Here is a 22419-nt window from a genome sequence, read left to right on the forward strand (position 1 = left end):
CTGGTAGATGATTCTTCTACAGGTTCAGACACACGCTTAAAGCCCAGTGTGTTATGAATGCAAATGAAGAGCCAACGTGTTTAGTTTCTCAAACCTTTAAATAAAGTAATCGAATGTTTCTTCACATCTCTTTATGAGTTGGCTAGACAACACTCTAGAGGTCCAAGGCACACTGAAATCCTCATTTGCAAGTTTGTGGCAAAACTAATGTTGGATATATGTTGCTGCTGTTCTGGCTGTAAGCATATATACTTGTGGTGTTGGATATTTAATGAGTGGTCCTGTGCCGTATAGCTGATGTAGGCACTCTTGGTATCTGCCGAAGAGTTAAATCTGGCTAGGGATTAGAGGAATTTTGTGTCTTTCAATGCCGCCTCACATTTTTAAATGAAGCCATGTGGGAGAATCCTGTAGCAGAAGTTTTGAATGGTACATCTGCACACACTACGTCCCCAGTGGTGCCAGCAGCAGCAAAGCGAAATGAGCGTTGGCCTTTCACTCCCCAGCACAGAATAAGTTGACAGCATGATGTAAAACCACCCTCAGCCCCAGGAGGGAGAAAGCACGTGCATTGTTCCCTACTAGTTTTCTCCCACTTTTCAGACCTAGTAGAAGTGTGTGTCAGTGGGATCAAGAGAACTTGCTTGTCATTGAGATATGACACTATTGAGAGTAGTGGAAATGGAAAACTGGAAACTTCATTGGTCCCTCCGAGGATTCTGACACAAAAAGGATGGAGAAGGAAATGCATATAAATAAATGGACAAGTGCCAACAATAACAATGAGTGGAAGAAACAGAAAAATCCAACAATGAGACAGACAGATAGACACACACATACCAATGGCTTCCATAATTTATGGTGGATATTTGAATGGTGTAATTATGTATAACTAGCTCAGTCATCCAAAAGCCATTCATTGTAGGTAGGCAGCCAGGTCAAATGCTTACCTCACAAGTGCTTTGCAAACACACTTGTCCTTGATTAGGCAAAAACTGAATGTTGCTGGTAGGAATTAATGCCTCTGGTGTTGTACATAGTTTCACCTTCCAGAGGTGGTAATATGGTCAGGTGAATTTAAAAAATCAATAGATCAAGGCCTCCCACCCTGAATAGCTGTATTACGTAATTTGGGGGTCACTTTTCCCCCTCCTGTGGGAAAGGATTAAAGGGGAAGATAACCACACAGAAAGTCCCTCATGGAATTTCTCACTTTGTTTTGTTGGGGGTAATGAGAGTTTGTCATCCTGTGAAATATGCTCCAAGACCACACAGATCATAGGGAATCTGAAGGAGGCCACCAGATCTGGGTCTCTTACCCTTCTCCCACCTTCCACTCCCTGGTTGCATTACTTCATTGAAGCTGTGCTACTAGGGCCTACTTTAAAGGCATGTGTTCCACTGCAGAGGCAGAGCTACAGAAAAGCAGTACAACCTGGGGTTATATTGCCTTTACCAGGGAAACTAAAGAAACTGAGCCCACAGAGAGCCCGTTGTGGCCCTGGGAAAAGAGGAGTGATGGTACAAGAGACATAGCTAACTCTTCCCATTTTCACTCAGAGATAAAGCTTCAAGACTGAATTAGCCATTAAACTATAGATTTCCCTGTGGATTTTCTAAACCCCTAGTTTTCCTCTGTGTACCATTGTGTCACCAAAGCCCCTTGCACTTTCCAGCTGTGCTTTAGAAAAAGTTTTCATCCCCAGTGACTCGTAATTTAAAATATGAATTTTTACTTTTTTCAGCTAATGCTGGGGCATCCTAAAAATGGCACACTTACTTGAAATGTTACAGTAATCAAAGGAAACACAGAACTAAACATTTGCCTGTAAAATTTGTGTAAATTCCCCTCATTCCCTGCATTTGTGTGTGACTTGAGGAGAGCCCCCCGATAGATAAAAATGAAATTAAACCTTAGTTTGCAGATGGCTGTTGTGTTGCAGCGATAGTGTTGCTGTCATCTGGGTGCCTAGAGTACATCTCCATGGGCTTCTTTTCTATAAAGATTTTAAATAAATATGACAGGAAGCCAATACCCTTCTGTCAATTCTAATGTCATAACAGCGAGTATTCAGAGCCAGTATACACAAGAGGTCTGCCTTCTCCTTTGAATGTACTGTGAATAATAGGAATGCCATATTGGTTAATATAAAATTGTGCCATGAAAATAGAGGGTGAAAATCAGAAAATGGTTTCAGTCTTTTATTAAATTAGGAGTGTCCTCTTTACACCTGGTCTTTTTTCCCCTTTGCTGGTGAAGATAACTTATCTATCCATTCATTAGCTGTATATTTGATTTGGCCAACTTGCCTGCTGGTAGAATGATTCCTAAATACCAGATCCAAAAATGACAGCTCAAAAAGAATATGGAAGAAGGATTATAATTACTGGTGAATCCAAGTGGAAAAAATATAAAAGCTCTTGTATATCATTTTTGTATTGTCCTATATGCCTGTAGTGTCCTAACATAAGATTTGTTCAGTCTTAAAAGGGGGCTAGATTTTCTCACCATTTTGTAAATGTTATGGTGGCTTTATGTTGAGCTTTGCTACTAATTGTTTTAAAATTTGTTTCATCTTAATCCATGTAATAATGTCTGATTTGGTTAAATGAACAAGCAATTTATTTCATCCGTTCCTTTTTAAGATTTATTTTATATATTGTAAAATAGGTCATTTAGGGAGCACAAACCTTTTCTCAGAGATGATGGTTTCCTTTTCCTTCCACAGGTGTAATTTCTCTCATCTGTGACCCTAGAATTTGTCACGTTCTCTCAGGATACTCTCTTCCTTATCCGTTTGTGTTAGCCATTTGCCTCTTCTCTCAATATCCCATAATATTGGGATTGCTTTTATCCAAGGGCAATACCAATGTGCAGGGAATATTGGCAGTGTCTATACAGATTTGTCCAGTCTCCCAACTCAGATTTTGTCTCCCCTCAAAAAAATAAAAATGGATGGAGGAAGAAAGGTGTGATCCCACATAGACAGGATTTTTGCAAAGGATTTTGGTAGTTGTTTTCTAAGACCATATGATTTCACTAGGCAAAAACCTCTGCTATACCAGCAAGCGCCTGCCATCTCACATTCAGTTGTGCATTTTCTAACCTGCAGTGAAACTTAGGCTGCTCCTGATACCAAACGCATAATCTGAAATTTTAATACCGGTTGATGATTCTGCAAGTTACAAGGATGGTTATTCAGGAATACTAAGTAGTCTGACTGGGAACACTGATTGTCTAAAGCCTCATTCTCATTGGCCAAATGGACCTTTTGATGATAATACACCAACTTCAAGTGGGCAGAGCTGGTGTAATGTCACTGGAAGAGCAAAACACCTTGTGCCTATTGTTAAATGGGATGGGTAGGAGTGTACGTAGGAAGGCAGTTAAAGGAGAAGGATATTAGAAGCAGCTAGTGGGGAGCAGGGGAGGGCAGAGAGGAGGATGAGTTTTTAAAAATGTATTTTTTTCAGTTTCCCTTGTCACCCCCTTCAAAGTGTTGAGCTCCCCTTTCAGAAGTAGTATAAGACCTCCAGCCACTTGGTTTTTCAAAAGCTAAAACTAAACTGAAACTGTTTAATACTGAGTTCTTACTATAAATAGCACCTCTAAAGAGGCTTTTGAGCTAGGGCAGTGGTGTGCAAACTTTTCCGGTTGCACCCCACTCCTCTTACCATTAATGGAATCTGTCGGTGCGCACCCCTCACCCCATTACTGCACAGCCAAGACTTCCTCAGCAGCCGAGCTTGGGCTGAAGGCAGAGCTGGATGTTAGAGAGCTTATTCCTTCACTCTCCCACTTCCCTGGTCCTTCTCACATGAACAGAGAGCAACAATACCCGAAGTCCGAAGGTGCAAACAATTCGATGTTTATTGGGGTGAACTTCCAGCAAGCTTAAATACAAGTTCCTTTTCCTTATTTCCGAATCCCAACTTACTTCCTGTTTGCCCCTAATTTATATAGTAATATTCTTAGCTATACCTTAACCAATCATTCTACTAAAATTTAACTAACCAATCCTAACATATTGTAACATGATTATGTAACCAATTATATCCCACCACCTTAATTGGTTTACACCCAGCAAAATTAATTATACAGCAGACAGGAACAATCACAGAACCAGACAGAGATTATACAGACAAACAATAGCAAAGTGGGAACTATAATGGCAAGACAATACAGAAGTGAGGATTTCACATCCCAGTATTGATAAGTGAGTTCTTGCCAGACAAGATGCTATCAAACTAAGTTTCCTTTTACATTTTCTAGGCACTTCCCTTTCTCTGGAGGTGATAGGAATACAATCCTGTCCTGATAGTGCCTAACAGCCCAATAGCACCTTATTTCAATGTGACTAGTTTGGAATGTGAGGATGTGACCGTTCGCTTCCCAGCTTATGGCTGCCTCTGCTGCTTAGCCAAAGGCCTTAGCCTAAGAACAGGGCCCCAGACTGTCACAGTAAGAGAAGGACCTTACATTGGCAGACAGTGATTTTGATTCTTTCTTTTATACCTCTAACTAGCCAAGTGATAAGAATACACCTAAATTCTTAAAGTACAGGCCTTTACAGGCAGGCCTGAATATCTATATCCATACACCTAAATTCTTAAAGTACAGGCCTTTACAGGCAGGCCTGAATATCTATATCCTAACACTGGAGGCAGAACTGGGGATGGGGGAAATATCTGGGGCTAGAGGCGGAGCTGGTCTGGGAGTGGAGAGAGAATGAGGGCATTGCTGGGCAGGGGGCGGAGTGGAGGTGGGGATGGGGGCAGAGCGGGATTGGGAGTGGAGTTGGACCTAGAGGCAGAGCAGGACTGGAGGCTGAACAGGGTTAAGGGAGGAGCAGGGCTGGAAGCATGGCGCTCCCTCCCTACCCCCTGTGGGGGCTAGCCCGAGTCCTACTGCACGCCCCCTGAACTTTCCTCTGTGTCCCCATACGGGGGCATGCCCCACAGTTTGGGGACCACTGAGCTAGAATTCCTGACAGTTCTTCTTACCCTAATAGGGAAAGACACATAGTTTAATCAAACATACTAAAAAATAGGGAAAGCATATTTAACATTTTAAGGATTATCATAGTGGAAGGATTCATTATGTTTATAATTGTTTTTTCAAAAAGTGAAATGTAAATTCTCAAGCCCTATTCTGCCATCAGTAAATAATGCCAGATTGTGTAGGCTTGCTCACAGATTAGTGGAGCCATACACCAGCACCTTTGTGAATTCACACAGCCTGTGTGCTTTATTGCTATATATTAACTTATTGCGACAAGTAATATTTCCATTTTTAATCGCTTTACTATCTATATTTATGATTCTTAATGTTCTATAGCTCAATTACTCTTTGATGTACTGGGACTCCATTCCACAAATAAACTGTGCTGAGTACAAATGATCTACTGTACCAGGAGGGATCTCTGCATTTGCATATTAATGACATTCTATAAAAGTGATGGCTTAGACCATTAGAAAATAGAACTATTAAAATGTATGGAACAGAGTTTATATGCCTAATTGCACATCAGATGAAAGGGAAGTCCTTTTGAGCTAAACAAGGAAACCAGGATAGCTTCTTAAAAGAACTATTGCTAATCTAAACTCACTGGATGCTGGGAAACAGGAAAAAGAGAACAATGCATTTGTAGATTGTCCCTGATTTCAAAGCTTAGGATATGAAGGACATCTTAAATCAAATGCTACTATGTATTTGTTATATTTCCCCATCAAAGGCTAGATGTACTAGAACTAAGCCAGTGTTTAGGCTGACTACATATTCTTGCTGGGGACATATCACAGCTGACACCTCAGAAACACCACTTCAGGTTGCTCCGTAGTCAAGAAAGACTGTACTACCATGTGGGCGATGAGGTAAAATCTATAATTTTATCTGGAATTTAAATATAAGTATCCTGTGAGGACTGTTCCATTACTTCTCCCTTTCAGACGTTTCATATACATGATCCTTTTTATTTCTGTTCCCTCTCTTCTGTAAACTACTAATAAATACTCCTGTTGTTTATCTGAGGTTAAATTAGATTTTGACTGCTTGGACTGGGAAACATTACTGACTTGCACTCCTGAAAGGAACTCATCTGCTTGCTCCAAGTAGGAAGAGAAGAGTGAACATAAGAGCCTGTAAATGGGTCAGTAACATGTAATCTGCTAGCAATGTCAGCAAGGGGCCTAAGAGAGATGGGTAAGAGAGTGAACTCAAGAAAACCAAATGCCCTAAGGGTACAAAGTTCCATTGTATATATTAAAGTGTCGCCTCTGGAACAAGTAACATCCATTCAAATAAACATAATGCTGGAATATGACATATAACGCAGCTAAACTTCACTAGAAAATTTAGCAAGTTTTTGTTGCAGCAATTAGCAGTAAAAAGACTAACGTTATTGACATTGAAGTGATTTTAATACCTATTGAAGTAAATAAGTGGTGTTGCCTCACTATCCTCAGACTCGGCAGGAGAGCTATACCTTATCTATTGTCACAGCTTTCATAAACATTTAAGGGGCTAGAAACTTTTTCACCACAGTTAGAAGCTTATTCTCTGAAGACTTCTATTAAAATCCTCCGAATGTTCATATTTTAAATCTCATTACTGCAGATGTCTATTCTTCTGGTATTTCCATTTATATTTTTAATGTTATGCTTTCTAAATGCCAAATCCTTGTCCCACTGGAATCAGTGGAAGTTTTGCAGTTGATTTTAATACCAAATTTTGGCCCTATATATTAAACCCAGGGGAGTAGTAGAAAAGATGAAAGTGACCCAGTGTTATGCTGTTAGGAATATTAGATATTTCTGGTTGGGAAAGGAATCTACCTCTTGCAGCTGCAGCCTGGGTGATGGAAGGAGAGAGGAAGGTTTCTGCTTTCCATTGTCGATCTGAGCTCTTCTACTCCAAGTAGAAATTGAAAACTAGCTTGTGTTGAGAAACAGTCACTTAAACAAAGTCCTGATGTTATCAGAATCTCTTTTTAAAGACTCTGTGCCACGTCCTTTGTTACATTAAAATATTTTTGGCTGATCAACTCTGTTAAAGGTGAATAATAAAGTAAAAGAATATTTTTGAATTTGGCTTTTTGGTTCCTTAATGATCTATAAATACAGACTTATGTGTAAAATGAATGTTCTGTGTGTTTTCTGCATTTGACATACAAGGAATTTCAGGTAGTAAGGCTTATCAGCCCTTGACACCTCTGTTAATGGAAACAGGCATTGCAGCCCAGAGTGCAGCTGTATGCACTATGAAAATCCTGCTAACATCTTGGCAAAGACCGTAAGGAAAGAGAGGGAAGCCAGAACCTGATGTTTCATATGGGAAAACAAGCATGAACATGCATGCTTTATGGAGGGAAAACTGTAAGACAATCTTTAATATATTAAGGAAGAAAGGAAGAAAAAGTCATTAAACCTTTACCCCTCCAGAAAATCCACTGACAAGTCGGAAACTTTCTCTGGAGAGTAGGGTGCAGTATAAGCCACAAAAATTAAATTCTGGGCATGTATGGGTTTCAGAGATACCTTTTGAATGTGAACTAATGTAAGTCTGTCTTCCTGAGTCTGCAGACAGCTCAATGCCTTTACTGCTTCCCAGAGCTAACAGTAGTACAGTGGAATTTACAAGAACATAGTTATTTTACATTTGTGTTGGTTTCACTCCACAGTTGCTGTAGAAAGCTTTGAGCAACAGCAGAGGTATGCATTGGAGCTATGCACAGACAGGCAACTATACAAAACATGGAGGATGTTAGAAAGTTAAACTAGTGCAGACTTCTCTTCATAACAGTCAGGAATCTCCAATATTTGAGGCAAGGATATAGAGTGAAAAGGAAGAACTTCACATTCCATTGCTCAGAGGAGTAGGAGGGTATAAGATGTAAACTTATCAAATGCCTACTGGTCAGAGGGTGAGGTTCAAGTAGGAATCTGAGTAGATAATGGCGCGGTTGGTACTGACCGAGAATCTCACTGGTACCCAGCTGCCCTATCTGTTCCAATATCTGTGGCTAGTTCTCTGGCTGATAAGCATTTTACTTCCATAAATTAGATTTTCCTTTGAATGTTGTCACCTTTTAAATAAAATTTACTTTTAGCATGTTTAAAACATTTGTCAGTTTTTGCACATAAGTGGCTACAGACATTAAATGTACATAACAAAACACATATTACAGCTGTTGCCTGTGAAAACTTCATCACTGAATTCCCTGGGGAATCACTTGTATGTTAGAATGACCAGGCTGAGCCCTAATTGATGAAGCAGCAGCTGGACTATATACAAATACCATGGATCTATAGAAAAGGCGAAATACTTAATTCCTTCTGTTCACAAAACAAAGGCTTAACAAACTCTGTTTATAGTTCCATATACTCCAATGTTAGTGCTCGCTAAACAATGTGTGGGAAGTGGGGGGTGGAGGGGAATATTCCCTAAAATGGTTTTCTCCTATGGATACAGAGCATTAAGAAAGGTACATGAAAGAGAGAACGTCTTTAAAAATTTGTATCCAGGCTATGCACCCCAATAGGCTGATACTGCATATCAGCAAGACGAATATCAGTCAGTTGCTATTAAATTTAATTTAATTAAATTAGAACACCCCATTTATTTGTATATGAATAACAAAACTAGTTATTGTTAATATATGTATATATAGGATATCTGACTACTTCTTAAGACTTGTGAAATTGCATTCATTTGCTGTACAGAAAAGGGAGACAATTTGGAAGGGTTGAAGCTTTCATATGGGATTTATTCAAATTCAGACCGGTACATGGAACAATGAAGTTGTTTCCCACAGATAGTATAACGTGCGTGCGTGCGTGTGTGTACGTACATACGTATGTACTCTGTGCTGCCTGTTTTTTGTTAGTGGAAGCATTATCTGCAACTTTTTTTTAAACTTAGCTTTTAATATTTGCCAAAGTTCCTGAATTTGTCTCAGGTTGTCTTGTTGTTATAGTACACAAGACTGGGAGGTTCAACAGTGCCATCTTGTGGATCATCTTGCAGGTTTCAAAACATGGTTTTGGTTGGCATACAAACAACCTCGACAGCATAGCATGTGGTAGAATCTCAGATACGGAATGTCTGTGTGCAATCAAGCAGAATATTTCCCTCTGGTAGCCAGCCAGGCTAATTATTACTTTTGTGTCCTGAAAATTAATAACCCAAATATATTATAAGCAAATCAGAAAGTCTTTCAGGCCAACTGATGAGCAGTGTGCTTGTTGTTATTCTTACTTAGTTTGCTGGGAAATGTGTTTTTAATCATCTCAGTGTGTGTTTAATCATCTCAATTTATTTTCATAGACAATGTCAGAATCAAAGGCAACCAGGTACACTCAAACATCTCTTTGAAGTTGTATATAGGAGACCTTCAAAATGGCACTAAACTAAAATTGAAAACAGTTAACTCTTGTTTTGTAGCAATGACATACAAATTCCCAAATAACTTTGAAGGCTAAGCTGGATGGCTTAAGCTCATCAGTTGTTGTTTTGTTTTATTTATTTTTTTTAATTCCAGAAGGCTAAGGGCAGGATTGAGGTCTGAAGTTTTGCCCACTGAAATCAGTGATCACAGCTGAACTCCGGGCTGGAAGGTTTAGAGAACCTTAGGGTTTCTCACAACAAATTTGTTGATGGCCTCGGTGCAGCCACCAACTCTTCCTGGTGGCCATTTTGACAATTTTTCCTAAAATACTTAATTAACCTTGGAAAAACATATAAATATGCACATATACATGTCCAAATCATTGGTTTCAGAGTAACAGCCCTGTTAGTCTGTATTCGCAAAAAGAAAAGGAGTACTTGTGGCACGTTAGAGACTAACCAATTTATTTGAGCATAAGCTTTCATGAGCTACTGCTCACTTCATTGGATGCATACTGTGGAAAGTTTAGAAGATCTTATTATATACACACAAAGCATGAAAAAATACCTCCTCTCACACCACTCTCCTGCTGGTAATAGCTTATCTAAAGTGATCACTCTCCTTACAATGTGTATGATAATCAAGTTGGGCCATTTCCAGCACAAATCCAGGTTTTCTCACCCTCCCCCCACACACACACACACAAACTCACTCTCCTGCTGGTAATAGCTTATCTAAAGTGACCACTCTCCTTACAATGTGTATGATAATCAAGGTGGGCTATTTCCAACACAAATCCAGGTTTTCTCACCCACCCCCCCACACACACACACACAAACTCACTCTCCTGCTGGTAATAGCTTATCCAAAGTGACCACTCTCCTTACATTGTGTATGATAATCAAGGTGGGCCATTTCCAGCACAAATCCAGGGTTTAACAAGAACGTCGGGGGGGGGGGGGGGGGGGGAAGGGGAGGAAAAAACAAGGGGAAATAGGCTACCTTGCATAATGACTAAGCCACTTCCAGTCTCTATTCAAGCCTAAGTTAATTGTATCCAATTTGCAAATGAATTCCAATTCAGCAGTTTCTCGCTGGAGTCTGGATTTGAAGTTTTTTTGTTGTAAAATAGCGACTTTCATGTCCGTAATCGCGTGACCAGAGAGATTGAAGTGTTCTCCGACTGGTTTATGAATGTTATAATTCTTGACATCTGATTTGTGTCCATTTACTCTTTTACGTAGAGACTGTCCAGTTTGACCAATGTACATGGCAGAGGGGCATTGCTGGCACATGATGGCATATATCACATTGGTGGATGTGCAGGTGAACGAGCCTCTGATAGTGTGGCTGATGTTATTAGGCCCTGTGATGGTGTCCCCTGAATAGATATGTGGGCACAGTTGGCAACGGGCTTTGTTGCAAGGATAGGTTCCTGGGTTAGTGGTTCTGTTGTGTGGTACGTGGTTGGTGGTGAGTATTTGCTTCAGGTTGGGGGGCTCTCTGTAGGCAAGGAGTGGCCTGTCTCCCAAGATTTGTGAGAGTGTTGGGTCATCCTTCAGGATAGGTTGTAGATCCTTAATAATGCGTTGGAGGGGTTTTAGTTGGGGGCTGAAGGTGACGGCTAGTGGCATTCTGTTATTTTCTTTGTTAGGCCTGTCCTGTAGTAGGTGACTTCTGGGAACTCTTCTGGCTCTATCAATCTGTTTCTTCACTTCTGCAGGTGGGTATTGTAGTTGTAAGAATGCTTGATAGAGATCTTGTAGGTGTCTGTCTCTGTCTGAGGGGTTGGAGCAAATGCGGTTGTATCGCAGAACTTGGCTATAGACGATGGATTGTGTGGTATGGTCACGGTGAAAGCTGGAGGCATGTAGGTAGGAATAGCGGTCAGTAGGTTTCCGGTATAGGGTGGTGTTTATGTGACCATCATTTATTAGCACTGTAGTGTCCAGGAAGTGGATCTCTTGTGTGGACTGGACCAGGCTGAGGTTGATGGTGGGATGGAAATTGTTGAAATCATGGTGGAATTCCTCAAGGGCTTCTTTTCCATGGGTCCAGATGATGAAGATGTCATCAATATAGCGCAAGTAGAGTAGGGGCATTAGGGGACGAGAGCTGAGAAAGCATTGTTCTAAATCAGCCATAAAAATGTTGGCCTACTGTGGGGCCATGCGGGTATCCATAGCAGTGCCGCTGATCTGAAGGTATACATTGTCCCCAAATATAAAACAGTTATGGGTAAGGACAAAGTCACAAAGTTCAGCCACCAGGTTAGCCGTGACATTATCGGGGATAGTGTTCTTGACGGCTTGTAGTCCATCTTTGTGTAGAATGTTGGTGTAGAGGGCTTCTACATCCATAGTGGCCAGGATGGTGTTGTAATTCATTTATGTAGTGGTTTATTTGCAGACTCAATAATAAAAAATAATGTACAGTTGTCTCTATTCTTTATTGGACCTAAACAGAATAGAAACACAAATCAGATGCTTTGCATGTTGTCTTGTTTCTTGGGGTTTTTTTGCTTTTTTGGTTGCCTTTTCTTTTTTTCTACAAAGCCTGAGTTGGGTGCCTTGGCTCCCTGTACAGTGCATGGGGAGAGAGGGGCCTGAGAATGAGATCCCGAAAAGCCAGGAGCCACGTCAGCTAGGCCATGAAAAATGCATTACGGACCATGAAAGCTGGTCTTTTGTGTGATTTTACCCTTTACTATACAGATTTCACTCAGGAGACCAATGAAATTGGTCTAAAATTGGGGGTCCTGAGCCAAAAGGGAGTTGTAAGGGGGGTCGCAGTATTGCCACCCTTACTTCTCCACTGCCTTCAGACCTGGGTGGCTGGAGAGCGGCACCTGTTGGCTGGGCGCCCAGCTCTGAAGGCGATGCCTCACCAGCAGCAGCGCAAAAAGGAAGGTGGCAATGCCATACCATGCCATTCTTCTGCGCTGCTGCTACCTTCAGACCTGGGCGGCTGGAGGGCAGCAGCTACTGACTGAGGGCCCAGCCCTTCAGGCAGCAGCACAGAAATAAGGGTAGCAATACAACACCATGCCAGCCTTCTGCACTGCTGCTGGCGGCGGCTTTGCCTTCAGAGCTGGGCTCCTGATCCACAGCCGCTGCTGTCCAGCTGCCCAGCTCTAAAGGCAGCACCGCCGCCGCCAGCAGCAGCAGCGCAGAATTAAGGGTAGCAGTACTGCAACCCCCGCCCCCTAGAACCTTGTGACCCCACCCCAATTGTAGGACTCCTACAATTACGACACTGTGAAATTTCAGATTTAAATAGCTGAAATCATGGAAATTACTATTTACAAAATCCTATGACTGTGAAATTGACCAAAATGGACCCTTAATTTGGTAGGGCCCTACCCGTGGGAGACGCCCTGCCCCTCTCATGTAGTTCAGCCCTTAAGTCTGGGATGCAGGGAGGTGCCTACGTCTGCTTGCAATCCAAGCCAGGAACCCTGTCCTGGAGTCAGGTGACTAAGCTGTTTCTTGTAAGAATGAGTTATGCAGGTGCCTAACTCCACACAAGATGGCCCAGTGCCCCCGCTCATAACCTGCACCAGAGTGGTTAGGAAACTCACCTAGAGTGTGAGTGAGAGCCTAGTTCAAGTCCCTTTTCTGCTTGATGAAGAGAAGGGATTTGAACAGGGAATCTGCCATCTCTCAGGTATGCATTCTGACCACTAGACTGGAGGTTATACAGCGAGTTTTGTACACTTATACAATTATTTAAAGTGGACCAGCTTCAACAGGATGGTTTGAGAAAGACCCACATCAGAATATCTCATAGCCCAGTGGTTAGGGCATTCACCCAAGAAATGTAGTTGATCTTTCCCTTTTCAAGTCCCACCTCATCAGACAGAAGTGGCAATAAAACCTGGGTCTGCCTTGTCCCAGCTGAGCACCCAAACCATTGGATGATAGGTTATGAGGGAGGTCATCTGTCTCCTGCTCTTTTGTGTGGAGTTGGGACTGCTCACAGAGGGAGGCAGCAGTGTGCATGCCCAGACTCAGAAATGTAGGTGTCTAGGGAATTTTCACAGCAGGAACTTAGGTACCGAGTTTTGGCACCTACTGGGTTAGGCGCAGCTGAGCAGATCACCAAGGAGCCTAGAAATTGGATTTCAAGACCTAAAACTGGGGTTTAGGTACCTAAGTCCCTTTGTAGGTTTGGCTCTACCTCCCTTCTCTAAGGGAAGAACACCTGTGTGCCAATCATCCCTGTTCAGGAGAGAGCACTCTCTTGTTTAGTAAAATATTTATCATTTTCCCATTTGTCTCAAACTCTCTTAGTCCAGTAAAAAGGTGTGTGCTTATATTTCTCTCCAAGTGTCCTCCTTGAGGTCTGACAACTTGATTCAATGTTGGCAGACTGGAAATCTTTTGAGAACTCTGCTTCTACTCAGACACATAGTACTGCGTGGTTTTAGATGGTTCAAGTATACTAGAAAATAGTGTTTCAGTTGAACCCAGGAAGGACAATGACATGTGAAAGTGTAACCTACCTGACCACAGAGGAAGTTTCTTTCTAGCCTCCTAGTTAAGAGGTTAATTTGTGCCCTAGAGCATGAGGGTTCATAGACTTTTTACATTTTTTTTATCCTAACTGATGTGATTATGGATGCATTCAAGTCATATAAATGTCTAATTCTGCTTCTGAATCATACTAAACTCCTTGCCTCAATAATACCTTGTTGCAGTGAGAGCTGTAGATTAATTATGCGCTCTTTAAAAAGTATTTCCTTTCATCAGTTTTAAATGTGCTGCCTCAATCGCTAACATGGAAAGCCCTCCATGCTTCTGATCCTTTCCCTTGCCCGTCTCTGTACGCTTTCTATTTCATCTGTCTGTCTCCTTATGGAGTGGCCAGGATTGAATGCAATATTCTAAACAAGGGTTATAATTAACATTTTCAGTGTTGTTTCTATTCCCTTCTTTATTCATCCTAACATTTTTGTTTGGTTTTCCAACTACCAGTGCACAATATATGAGTAGTTCAAATGATTCCTTCTGGTGTGCAAGGCTTTGCGTTAGTCTGCGCTGAATTTCATCTATCACTGTGCTTCTCCATCATCTAGCTCTGTGAGGTCAGTGGCGAATTTCTCACAATTTTTTTCTAATCTTGACTTCCCAAAGTAATTGTGTTAGCTGCTGAATTTTACCATCTCACAGTTTATCCCCTTTTCTACAGCACGGATAAAGATATGAAACAACACTGATCCTAGTATGGAAAGTTGAAGTTCTGCCACATTGGAAGTTAGCAATTTATTCCTTTATTTGTTTTCTGTTTATTGCATTTTTTTCTTCATGCTCCTGTCTCCCAACTAATTAACTCCATAAAGACAATGAGCATTGTCAATGTGTACAACAGGGTTCAGATACTGAACTATGCAGTCTCTCCCTTTAAAATAATGTAATATTATGCGTTCTCTAGGGACTTCCATATTATTAATTTTTAACCCTAGCATATGGTCATTCTTTACAGTATATCTGTGAGACTTGAACTCACAGATTTAAAACCACTGCAGAATGAAGACATAAGCTTTTAGTATTCATAATACCTTATTTCATCTAGTTTAATTTTCAAGTATTCTATCTTCTCTATGATTTTCTTGTAATGTCAGTAAACACTTTGTTTAAGCTTCAGTACTGTGAAATAATAGAACTCTCTATCTTACTTGGATACTTTCAGTGCAAATGAACATAGTAACATTTGTGATGTTTAAACGGTGCAATTTTTGACAGTACTGCACATATAAAATTGGAATAAGTGCTTTGTACATTCAAATCTTAAATGTGGGCTTTTTCTCCACGTTATAATAAAACTAGAATTCCTTATGAAAGTATTTTCATGAACTTTAAACAATCCTTGCAAATTTAGCCTTGTATTCCTTAAATAAGACCTACTTTACCTTTTATTTAAACTTAAATAAATGTGTCTATCAAATATAAAATAGTAAAAGCATGTATAAGAATTTTATTTTAGTAATAATAGTAGTTTTTTTCACTTTTTTGTTTACTAAAGCCTAGAGAAAGTAATGTTGCATCTTCAAAACAACATCTGTCAAACCGATTTTCATCAGATTAACTATATCCTCAAAGCAACCATCACAGGTTATAAAATACTAGAAATGTAGGTTGTACTTAGCATAAAACACCAATAGAATTTAAAGCACTTGAAAGTGTGTTACAACTGTAGCAATGATAGCCTGCTCTTTTCTTGGGGTCTGCTGACATGCTCACATCCCTCAACCCCTATTTTTAGCAGGTGTTACTCAGTAACAGTAGTGTATGTTGAACTACTGCAAACACAGTAAATGTCTCAGTGCAGTGGTTCTAAAACTGTAGTGTCTGGGACTGGTCTAATGGTTCACAGAATTAAACATTCTGAGAACGAGGCAGTAGGGTTCGGGATGGAAGGTGCATCTGTAAGACGATCTCTCATAAAGTTGTCCTGTGAATTAGAGTGAGAGAACTACTGATTCAGTGTACCATGTCCTTTTCTTATCCTTCGAAATCTGCATTGGCACATGTCATAGTTAATCAGATCTTCAAAGAGAAAGCTGAGGATCTTGATTTTCAAAGATCTTTGGGGGACAAAGAGGTCTAGCAGAAATGGACCGGAGAATCAGTGGATTTAATGACAGGTTTCAGAGTAACAGCCGTGTTAGTCTGTATTCGCAAAAAGAAAAGGAGTACTTGTGGCACCTTAGAGACTAACCAATTTATTTGAGCATGAACATTATCCTGTAACCCAATAGTTTATATCTATGTCTAGGTTTCCTTATTTTCTGCTAAAGAAGAAATAGGATATGATTGTGCATTTACTGACAGGTTGCTGTCCCTTTCACTGCAGGAAGGGGTTGGAATGGGGGCAGGGAAGGGGTAGGAAGAGGCGAGGCAGGGCAGGGGCGGGGCCTCATGGAAGGGGTGGACTGGGGGCGGGGGCAGCGGGTGGGGGGGTGTCAGTGATGCAGCCCTCAGGCCAATGTACTAGTCCTCATGTGGCCTTCGTGATCATTTGAGTTTGAGACCCCTGGGCTAATTAGTGTAGCAAAACAAGGTTGAAGGGAGAATTTGTCTTTTCTATTTTAAGCATCCATTAATTGCCAAGAATATCCAGAGTCATCTTACATTAGGTTAACAAAGTCTTACTTCTGCTGTACCTGTGTTCTTTTTTCCTCGAGGGTGAGTAAAGTTGAACAAATCAATTAAATAACTATAATCTTTCTTATTTTTCAGCCCACCTAAACCAACGGTGTTCATCTCCGGTGTCATTGCAAGAGTGAGTTTACATGTTAATTTCTTTTCAGTCATTTGATTAAGAGGCCTTTTCACTTCATCACTGATTAGAGAAAGATTCTTAATTTTGATCTTTTCCCTTCCCTGTCATATTTGACTTGATTGGGGTTTATATTTATATTTTATTTAAGCCTCCTTGAGTATTTTTTATTTTATTATGTTTTGGGTGAATAGCTATTTTGAAATTGTTTCTACTGTTTCAGTTTCAGAGTAGCAGCCATGTTAGGCTGTATTCGCAAAAAGAAAAGGAGTACTAGTGGCACCTTAGAGACTAACCAATTTATTTGGGCATAAGCTTTCGTGAGCTACAGCTCACTTCATCAGTTTGTGAGTTTAAAAATGTGAAGCTATTGGGCTTTGTCCTGTATCCTTGATGCTACTGCGTCCACTTTTTTCAAAACTTGTTACAATACGGGCCATCTCCAGTAGCTTGATCCATGTGGGTAGACACCTGCTGAACTCAAATGGGCACCACACAAACATAAGGGTCCAGCCACACAGATCCAACTGCATGATCTAACTCTGTGTGTGTGTGTGATATGATAGAAGCACTTACATCCTTATTGCATCTCAGACATAAGTGTCTCATTAAAATTATACTGGGGAGATGCATAAATGTAATCAAGTAATGAGAATTCTGAAAAGCTGAGCTTAACCGTGCAATTGCCTACATTAACATTATTAGCTCCATCGCAGTGCACATATTTGGACTACATGTGCAACCCTTACTCACAAATGTGAGCACCTGTTCATGTAAATAGTCCATTAAAGTCAATGGATTACTTTTGGGCATACTGATGTAAGTGTTTCATAGTCTAGTTTCTTGTGGACAAACTTTTTTTCTATTTTGTAGTAGACTAAGCTCCTTGTGGGGGGTAACGACTGTCAGTGCTCAAAAATGATAAATATGTGTTTTAGTTGCTTCCTATAATTATAATAGAGCTAAGGCATGAATATCAACATGATGTGATTAACATTAATTTGCCATGAGTTTAATAATAATTCATGCCCAAGCTCACTATAATTGTCAGTGTATGGAATGTAACGTAACCTCCCTATATACTCAAAATGAATTACCCAAACTTGTGTCAATCATATTACCACCAATTGGTGAGGTGAAACTAAGCTAAGCGTGAGTTAAATGAGTGTAAATAAATTCGTTACAGTTATGTTTTGTTTGACCCAGACCCCACACCCTTACTAGACTGCAGTGTTCAGTTGGTAAGTTTAATTTATTTTGTGGGGCTGGAGACAGAGGACCATTTAATCAGTGGTCAAGCTGCTGTGAATAGTCTTGTCAGAATCAGTTAGGAAAAATTTGCACCCTTGTATGTGCCCGGCCACTACAATGTCCTCTGCAAGACTTAAGTCCTGTATTGGAACTGTAGTGGGTGCCAGTGGAGAGGCGAAGCCCACACTCCCTGTGAACTGTGAAAGGTTTCCATGCCGACCCAACCTGATGGTGGTAATTGGGGTAGGCCATAGATCCACACTGGGGAAGTGATATAGCCACAAGATCTGACATGCCAAGAAGAGGCTGCTGCCATTTGCTCAAGCCCTTGAGCTGGAGTAGCAGAGACTTGCTGGCCTCAGAATGAGACTGGGTGTGTATTTCACCAATATAGTTGTGCTGGTCTTCCCCCGCATAAAGCTCAGCATTACTGTGCCTTTGAGGATTTCATCCTGAGATGTTTTGGGGGGTTTGTTTGTTCGTTTGTTTTTTACAGCCAAAGACATTTGCAGTACAATTTAGAAGCTTTAGTCTCACTTTGTTAGCTCTAAAATGGTGACATTTTGCCTTGGTGACATACAAACATCCTTCACGTTGCTGAGCATAAAAAAAAAGGGACCTGGACTTTACAAGGTCCAGGCCTAGAGAAAATAGAAGGGAAGCCCTTTCCTTAGTTACCTTGGAACTTTTCCTTCCTCTAGCTTGTATCTTGCTCTATAGGAAACACTTCACTCCTTGGTAGGTTACTATGGTGACCTGCAGCATGCTTGCAGCCAGTGGTCTGCACTCCATAGCTCGGGCAGGCAGTACTGCACCTCCAGGCTCTACTGTGGCTGCCTTTATCTGATGAAGTGAGCTGTAGCTCACGAAAGCGTATGCGCAAATAAATTTGTTAGTCTCTAAGGTGCCACAAGTACTCCTTTTCTTTTTGCGAATACAGACTAACATGGCTGCTACTCTGAAATTTATCCTCAAACTTTGTCAGTTCACCACCAGCAAACAAACCCAGTGTTTGAACTAGGAGCCACTTTGGCAACCACATCCTTCAGTCGGAAACAGAGGGTTCTCTTCATGGCAGAGAAACATTTCTGGAGAACAGTGATAGACCCACTTTGGCAACTGGTTGCCTTCTAAAACACTCACCAGTCACATTTAGTGTGTTAACAATACCTGCATTCAGCCTGCCATCTCAAGCATATGGGAGAGGGGTGTAGGAGAGGGTACACAAAAAAAAAAAAATCAATGACAGCGGAGGAGAAAAAAGAGGGGAAAATATCACTTCAGAGAAGAAAATATCTTCAAAGAAGAGAAAGATTTAGTGCGGAGAGGGATTAAATGAAGCAATTTAATGGTGAAAGTTATAGTTAGCCTAATGTTTGCAAGTTGTTGTAGCTGTGTTGGTCCCAGGATCTTAGAGAGACAAGGTGGGTGAGGTCATATCTTTCATTGGATCAACTTCTGTTGGTGAAAGAGACAAGATTTCGAACTACACAGAGCACTTCAGGTCTAGGAAAGGTACTCAGAGTGTCACAACTAAATACAAGTTGGAGCAGATTGTTTAGCATAAGTAGTTAACACATATTCTAAGAGACCATTCAAGGTGAAGTGGCCTGAGAGCACCTCCCTAGTCTTTGGCCAAAAAAGGGGGAGGTTAGTGAGTTACAGATTGTTGTAATAAGCCATAAATCCAGTGTCTTTATTAAGACCATGAGTTTTAGTGTCTAGAAGAGTTATGAATTTAAATTCCCAGACTCATCTTCTGCAGGTATTGTGCAGGTTTCCTTTGAGGATGAAGACTGAGAGGTCAGATATCGTGTGATTGTTTTGTGAAAAGTGTTCACCCACAGGTGATACAGTGTTTTTGTCTTTTATCATTTTTCTGTGAGAATTCATGTGAGAGCTCAGTTGTTGTCTGGTTTCACCCACATAGAATCATCTGACTGGACACCTAACAGTAGACAAAAACAACACGCTTGATGATTACATGGATAGCTTCAGGAAAAAAATTGACTGAAATCCTTAAACATCCCATTCACCACAGTCTCTCCACTGCTGAGAAGACACTGTCCCTGAAATCCACCCATCAGATAGTGATCAAACCAGCAGATAAAAGGTGCACCATTCTAATCTTCAGCTGTGATGACTATATCAGTGAGACCAACTGCCAACTCTCTGACACCACCTACTATAAAGAACTCAAAGACCCCCCCACACACACCACAGTTCATCCAGGAATTTAAGGATAACTTCCCCAAACAACTCCAAGAAAATCTCTACAACCTCATCCCCCATGAACTGCCCCCCCAGAGACCTTCTACGTGCTTCCCAAGATACATAAACAGAGGAACCCAGGCAGACCCATCATATCTGGGCATGGCACTTTTATTGAAGAAATATCAGGACTCATAGAAACCATCCTCAAACCACTCACCACACAAAGGGACAGCTTCCTCCATGACACAAACAACTTCCTCCACAAACTCTGCAACATTACAGCCTCCCTCAGAACACTATCCTTGACACCAAGGATATCAACTCCCTCTACACCAACATCCCTCACAATGATGGCATCGCTGCCTGCCTTGAATCTACAAGACAAAGGACAACACTCAGATATCCAGCCAAAACACATCACCAAACTCATCCATTTCATCGTCGCCCATAACAATTTTACGTGCAACAACAAACACTTTGTCCAAGCCATGGAAACAGCTGTGGGTACTAGAATGGCTCCCAATATGCCAACCTGTTCATGCACCCCCATGAGGAAGAATTTCTGGACAAATGCACCACAAAACCAGTGATATACCTGAGATACATTGATGATATTTTCATCCTCTGGACAGATAACCTAAACTCCCTCATAGATTTCCACCACAACTTCAGCAACCACCACCTGTCCATTAAATTCTCTTTAGAACACTCCCACACCAGCCTCAACTTCCTGGACACGATGATCAGCTTCAACAGTGAAACCCTTCAGACAACTATATACAAGAAACCCATGGATCACCACACCCATTTTCAGAGATCCAGTTACCAACCCAAACACACCAAGAAATCTGTTATGTACAGTCAGGCCCTCGGATTCCACAGAATATGCTCAGAGGAGAAACTGCAAGATACACACCTTAACACACTAAAAACTAACTTTGTCAAACAAGGACACTCCACCAGAGAAGTAGATCACGTCATGGAACAGGCCATCCAAATTCCACAAGAGAACCCACTTCAATACAGGAAAAAAAAACCCATCAACCCCACACCAGTAGTTGTCACCTGCCACCCAACACTGTAACCCATATAAGGTATCAATAAACAATTACAGCCGATACTCAATGGGGACCTGAAAGAAATATTTCCCAAACCCCTTCTTCTGGCCTTCAAACAATCCCCTGATCTCAGTAAGCTCATCAGAAGCAAGAGCCCGACAACCAAGACACACCAACACAAAGCAGCACCGGACCCTGTCAGATCAACAGATGCAAAACCTACCTACCTATTTCCACTGCTACATTGACCAGTACCTCCCACAACACACCTTTCAAGATCCATGGCTCCTACATATGCCTATTGCACCTTGTGGTGTACCTCATCCAGCGCACTAAATATCCCAACAACTATGTGGGTGAAACCAGACAATTACTATGCTCTCAAATGAAGTCACATAGAAAAGTGATAAAAGACAAACACCATATCACTCATGGGCCAACCCTTTCACTAAATGTTATTTCATATCTGACCTCTCAGTCTTTGTCCTAAGGGAAATCTGCACAACACTTTCAAAAGACAAATTCATAACTTTGCTAGACACTAAATATCACAGTCTAACTAAAAACACTGGATTCATGGCTTGTTATAACAATATGTAACTCACAAACTTCCCCTTTTTTGTCCTATGACTGAAGAGGTGTGAATAGGCCACTTCATCTTGAATGGTGTCATAGAATAGACTAGGTGGGTGAGTTATATCTTTTATTGGACCAACTTCTGTTGGTGAAAGAGACTAGCTTTCAAGCCACACAGAGCTCTCCTTCTTAGAATGTGTTTACTTCTGTTAAGCATTCTGTTTCACCGTGTATTTAGTTGTGACACTGAGTACCTTTTCCAGACCTGAAGAGAAGCTCTCTGTAGCTCGAAAGTTTGTCTTTCAGCAATAGAAATAGGTCCAATAAAATATATCACCTCTCCCACCTTATCTCTCTAATGAACAATATGGCACTGAAACAGCAAAGGCAAACTTGACAAGATATAGAGGGGACATTAGGGTAAAATGGAGGGAAAGTAAAGCAGACATAGGATTTCTGTTTTGTATAAAATCACTTCTTACAACATTGTCAGTCTGCCAGTAAGCAGAAGTTAAAGTGTTTCTGGCCTAAACATAAGAAAATTAGATTCTTCCCCAGCGTTTAGACGGGGATATGGTGATACTCCCTCTCTAGTCCCTGCCCCTTTGGATGCTAATGATTGTCCTCCATTGCTTTTTGAAGGGTTGACAGGG

The 22419-nt window shown here is 41.1% G+C and overlaps 1 protein-coding gene across 3 annotated transcripts in view; it reads left to right on the forward strand.

The window, feature by feature from the left end:
• Positions 1–22419, forward strand: part of DAP (death associated protein) — a 110533-nt gene that overhangs the window by 85477 nt on the left and 2637 nt on the right. For all 3 annotated transcript variants that reach the window (XM_075125454.1, XM_075125453.1, XM_048839607.2), the window contains one exon: positions 16628–16670. In XM_075125454.1, coding sequence (XP_074981555.1) covers positions 16628–16670 — 43 coding nt within the window. The remainder of the gene's footprint in view (positions 1–16627; positions 16671–22419) is intronic.

Source organism: Caretta caretta, chromosome 2 (assembly GCF_965140235.1).
Source record: "Caretta caretta isolate rCarCar2 chromosome 2, rCarCar1.hap1, whole genome shotgun sequence".
NCBI lineage: Eukaryota > Metazoa > Chordata > Testudines > Cheloniidae > Caretta > Caretta caretta.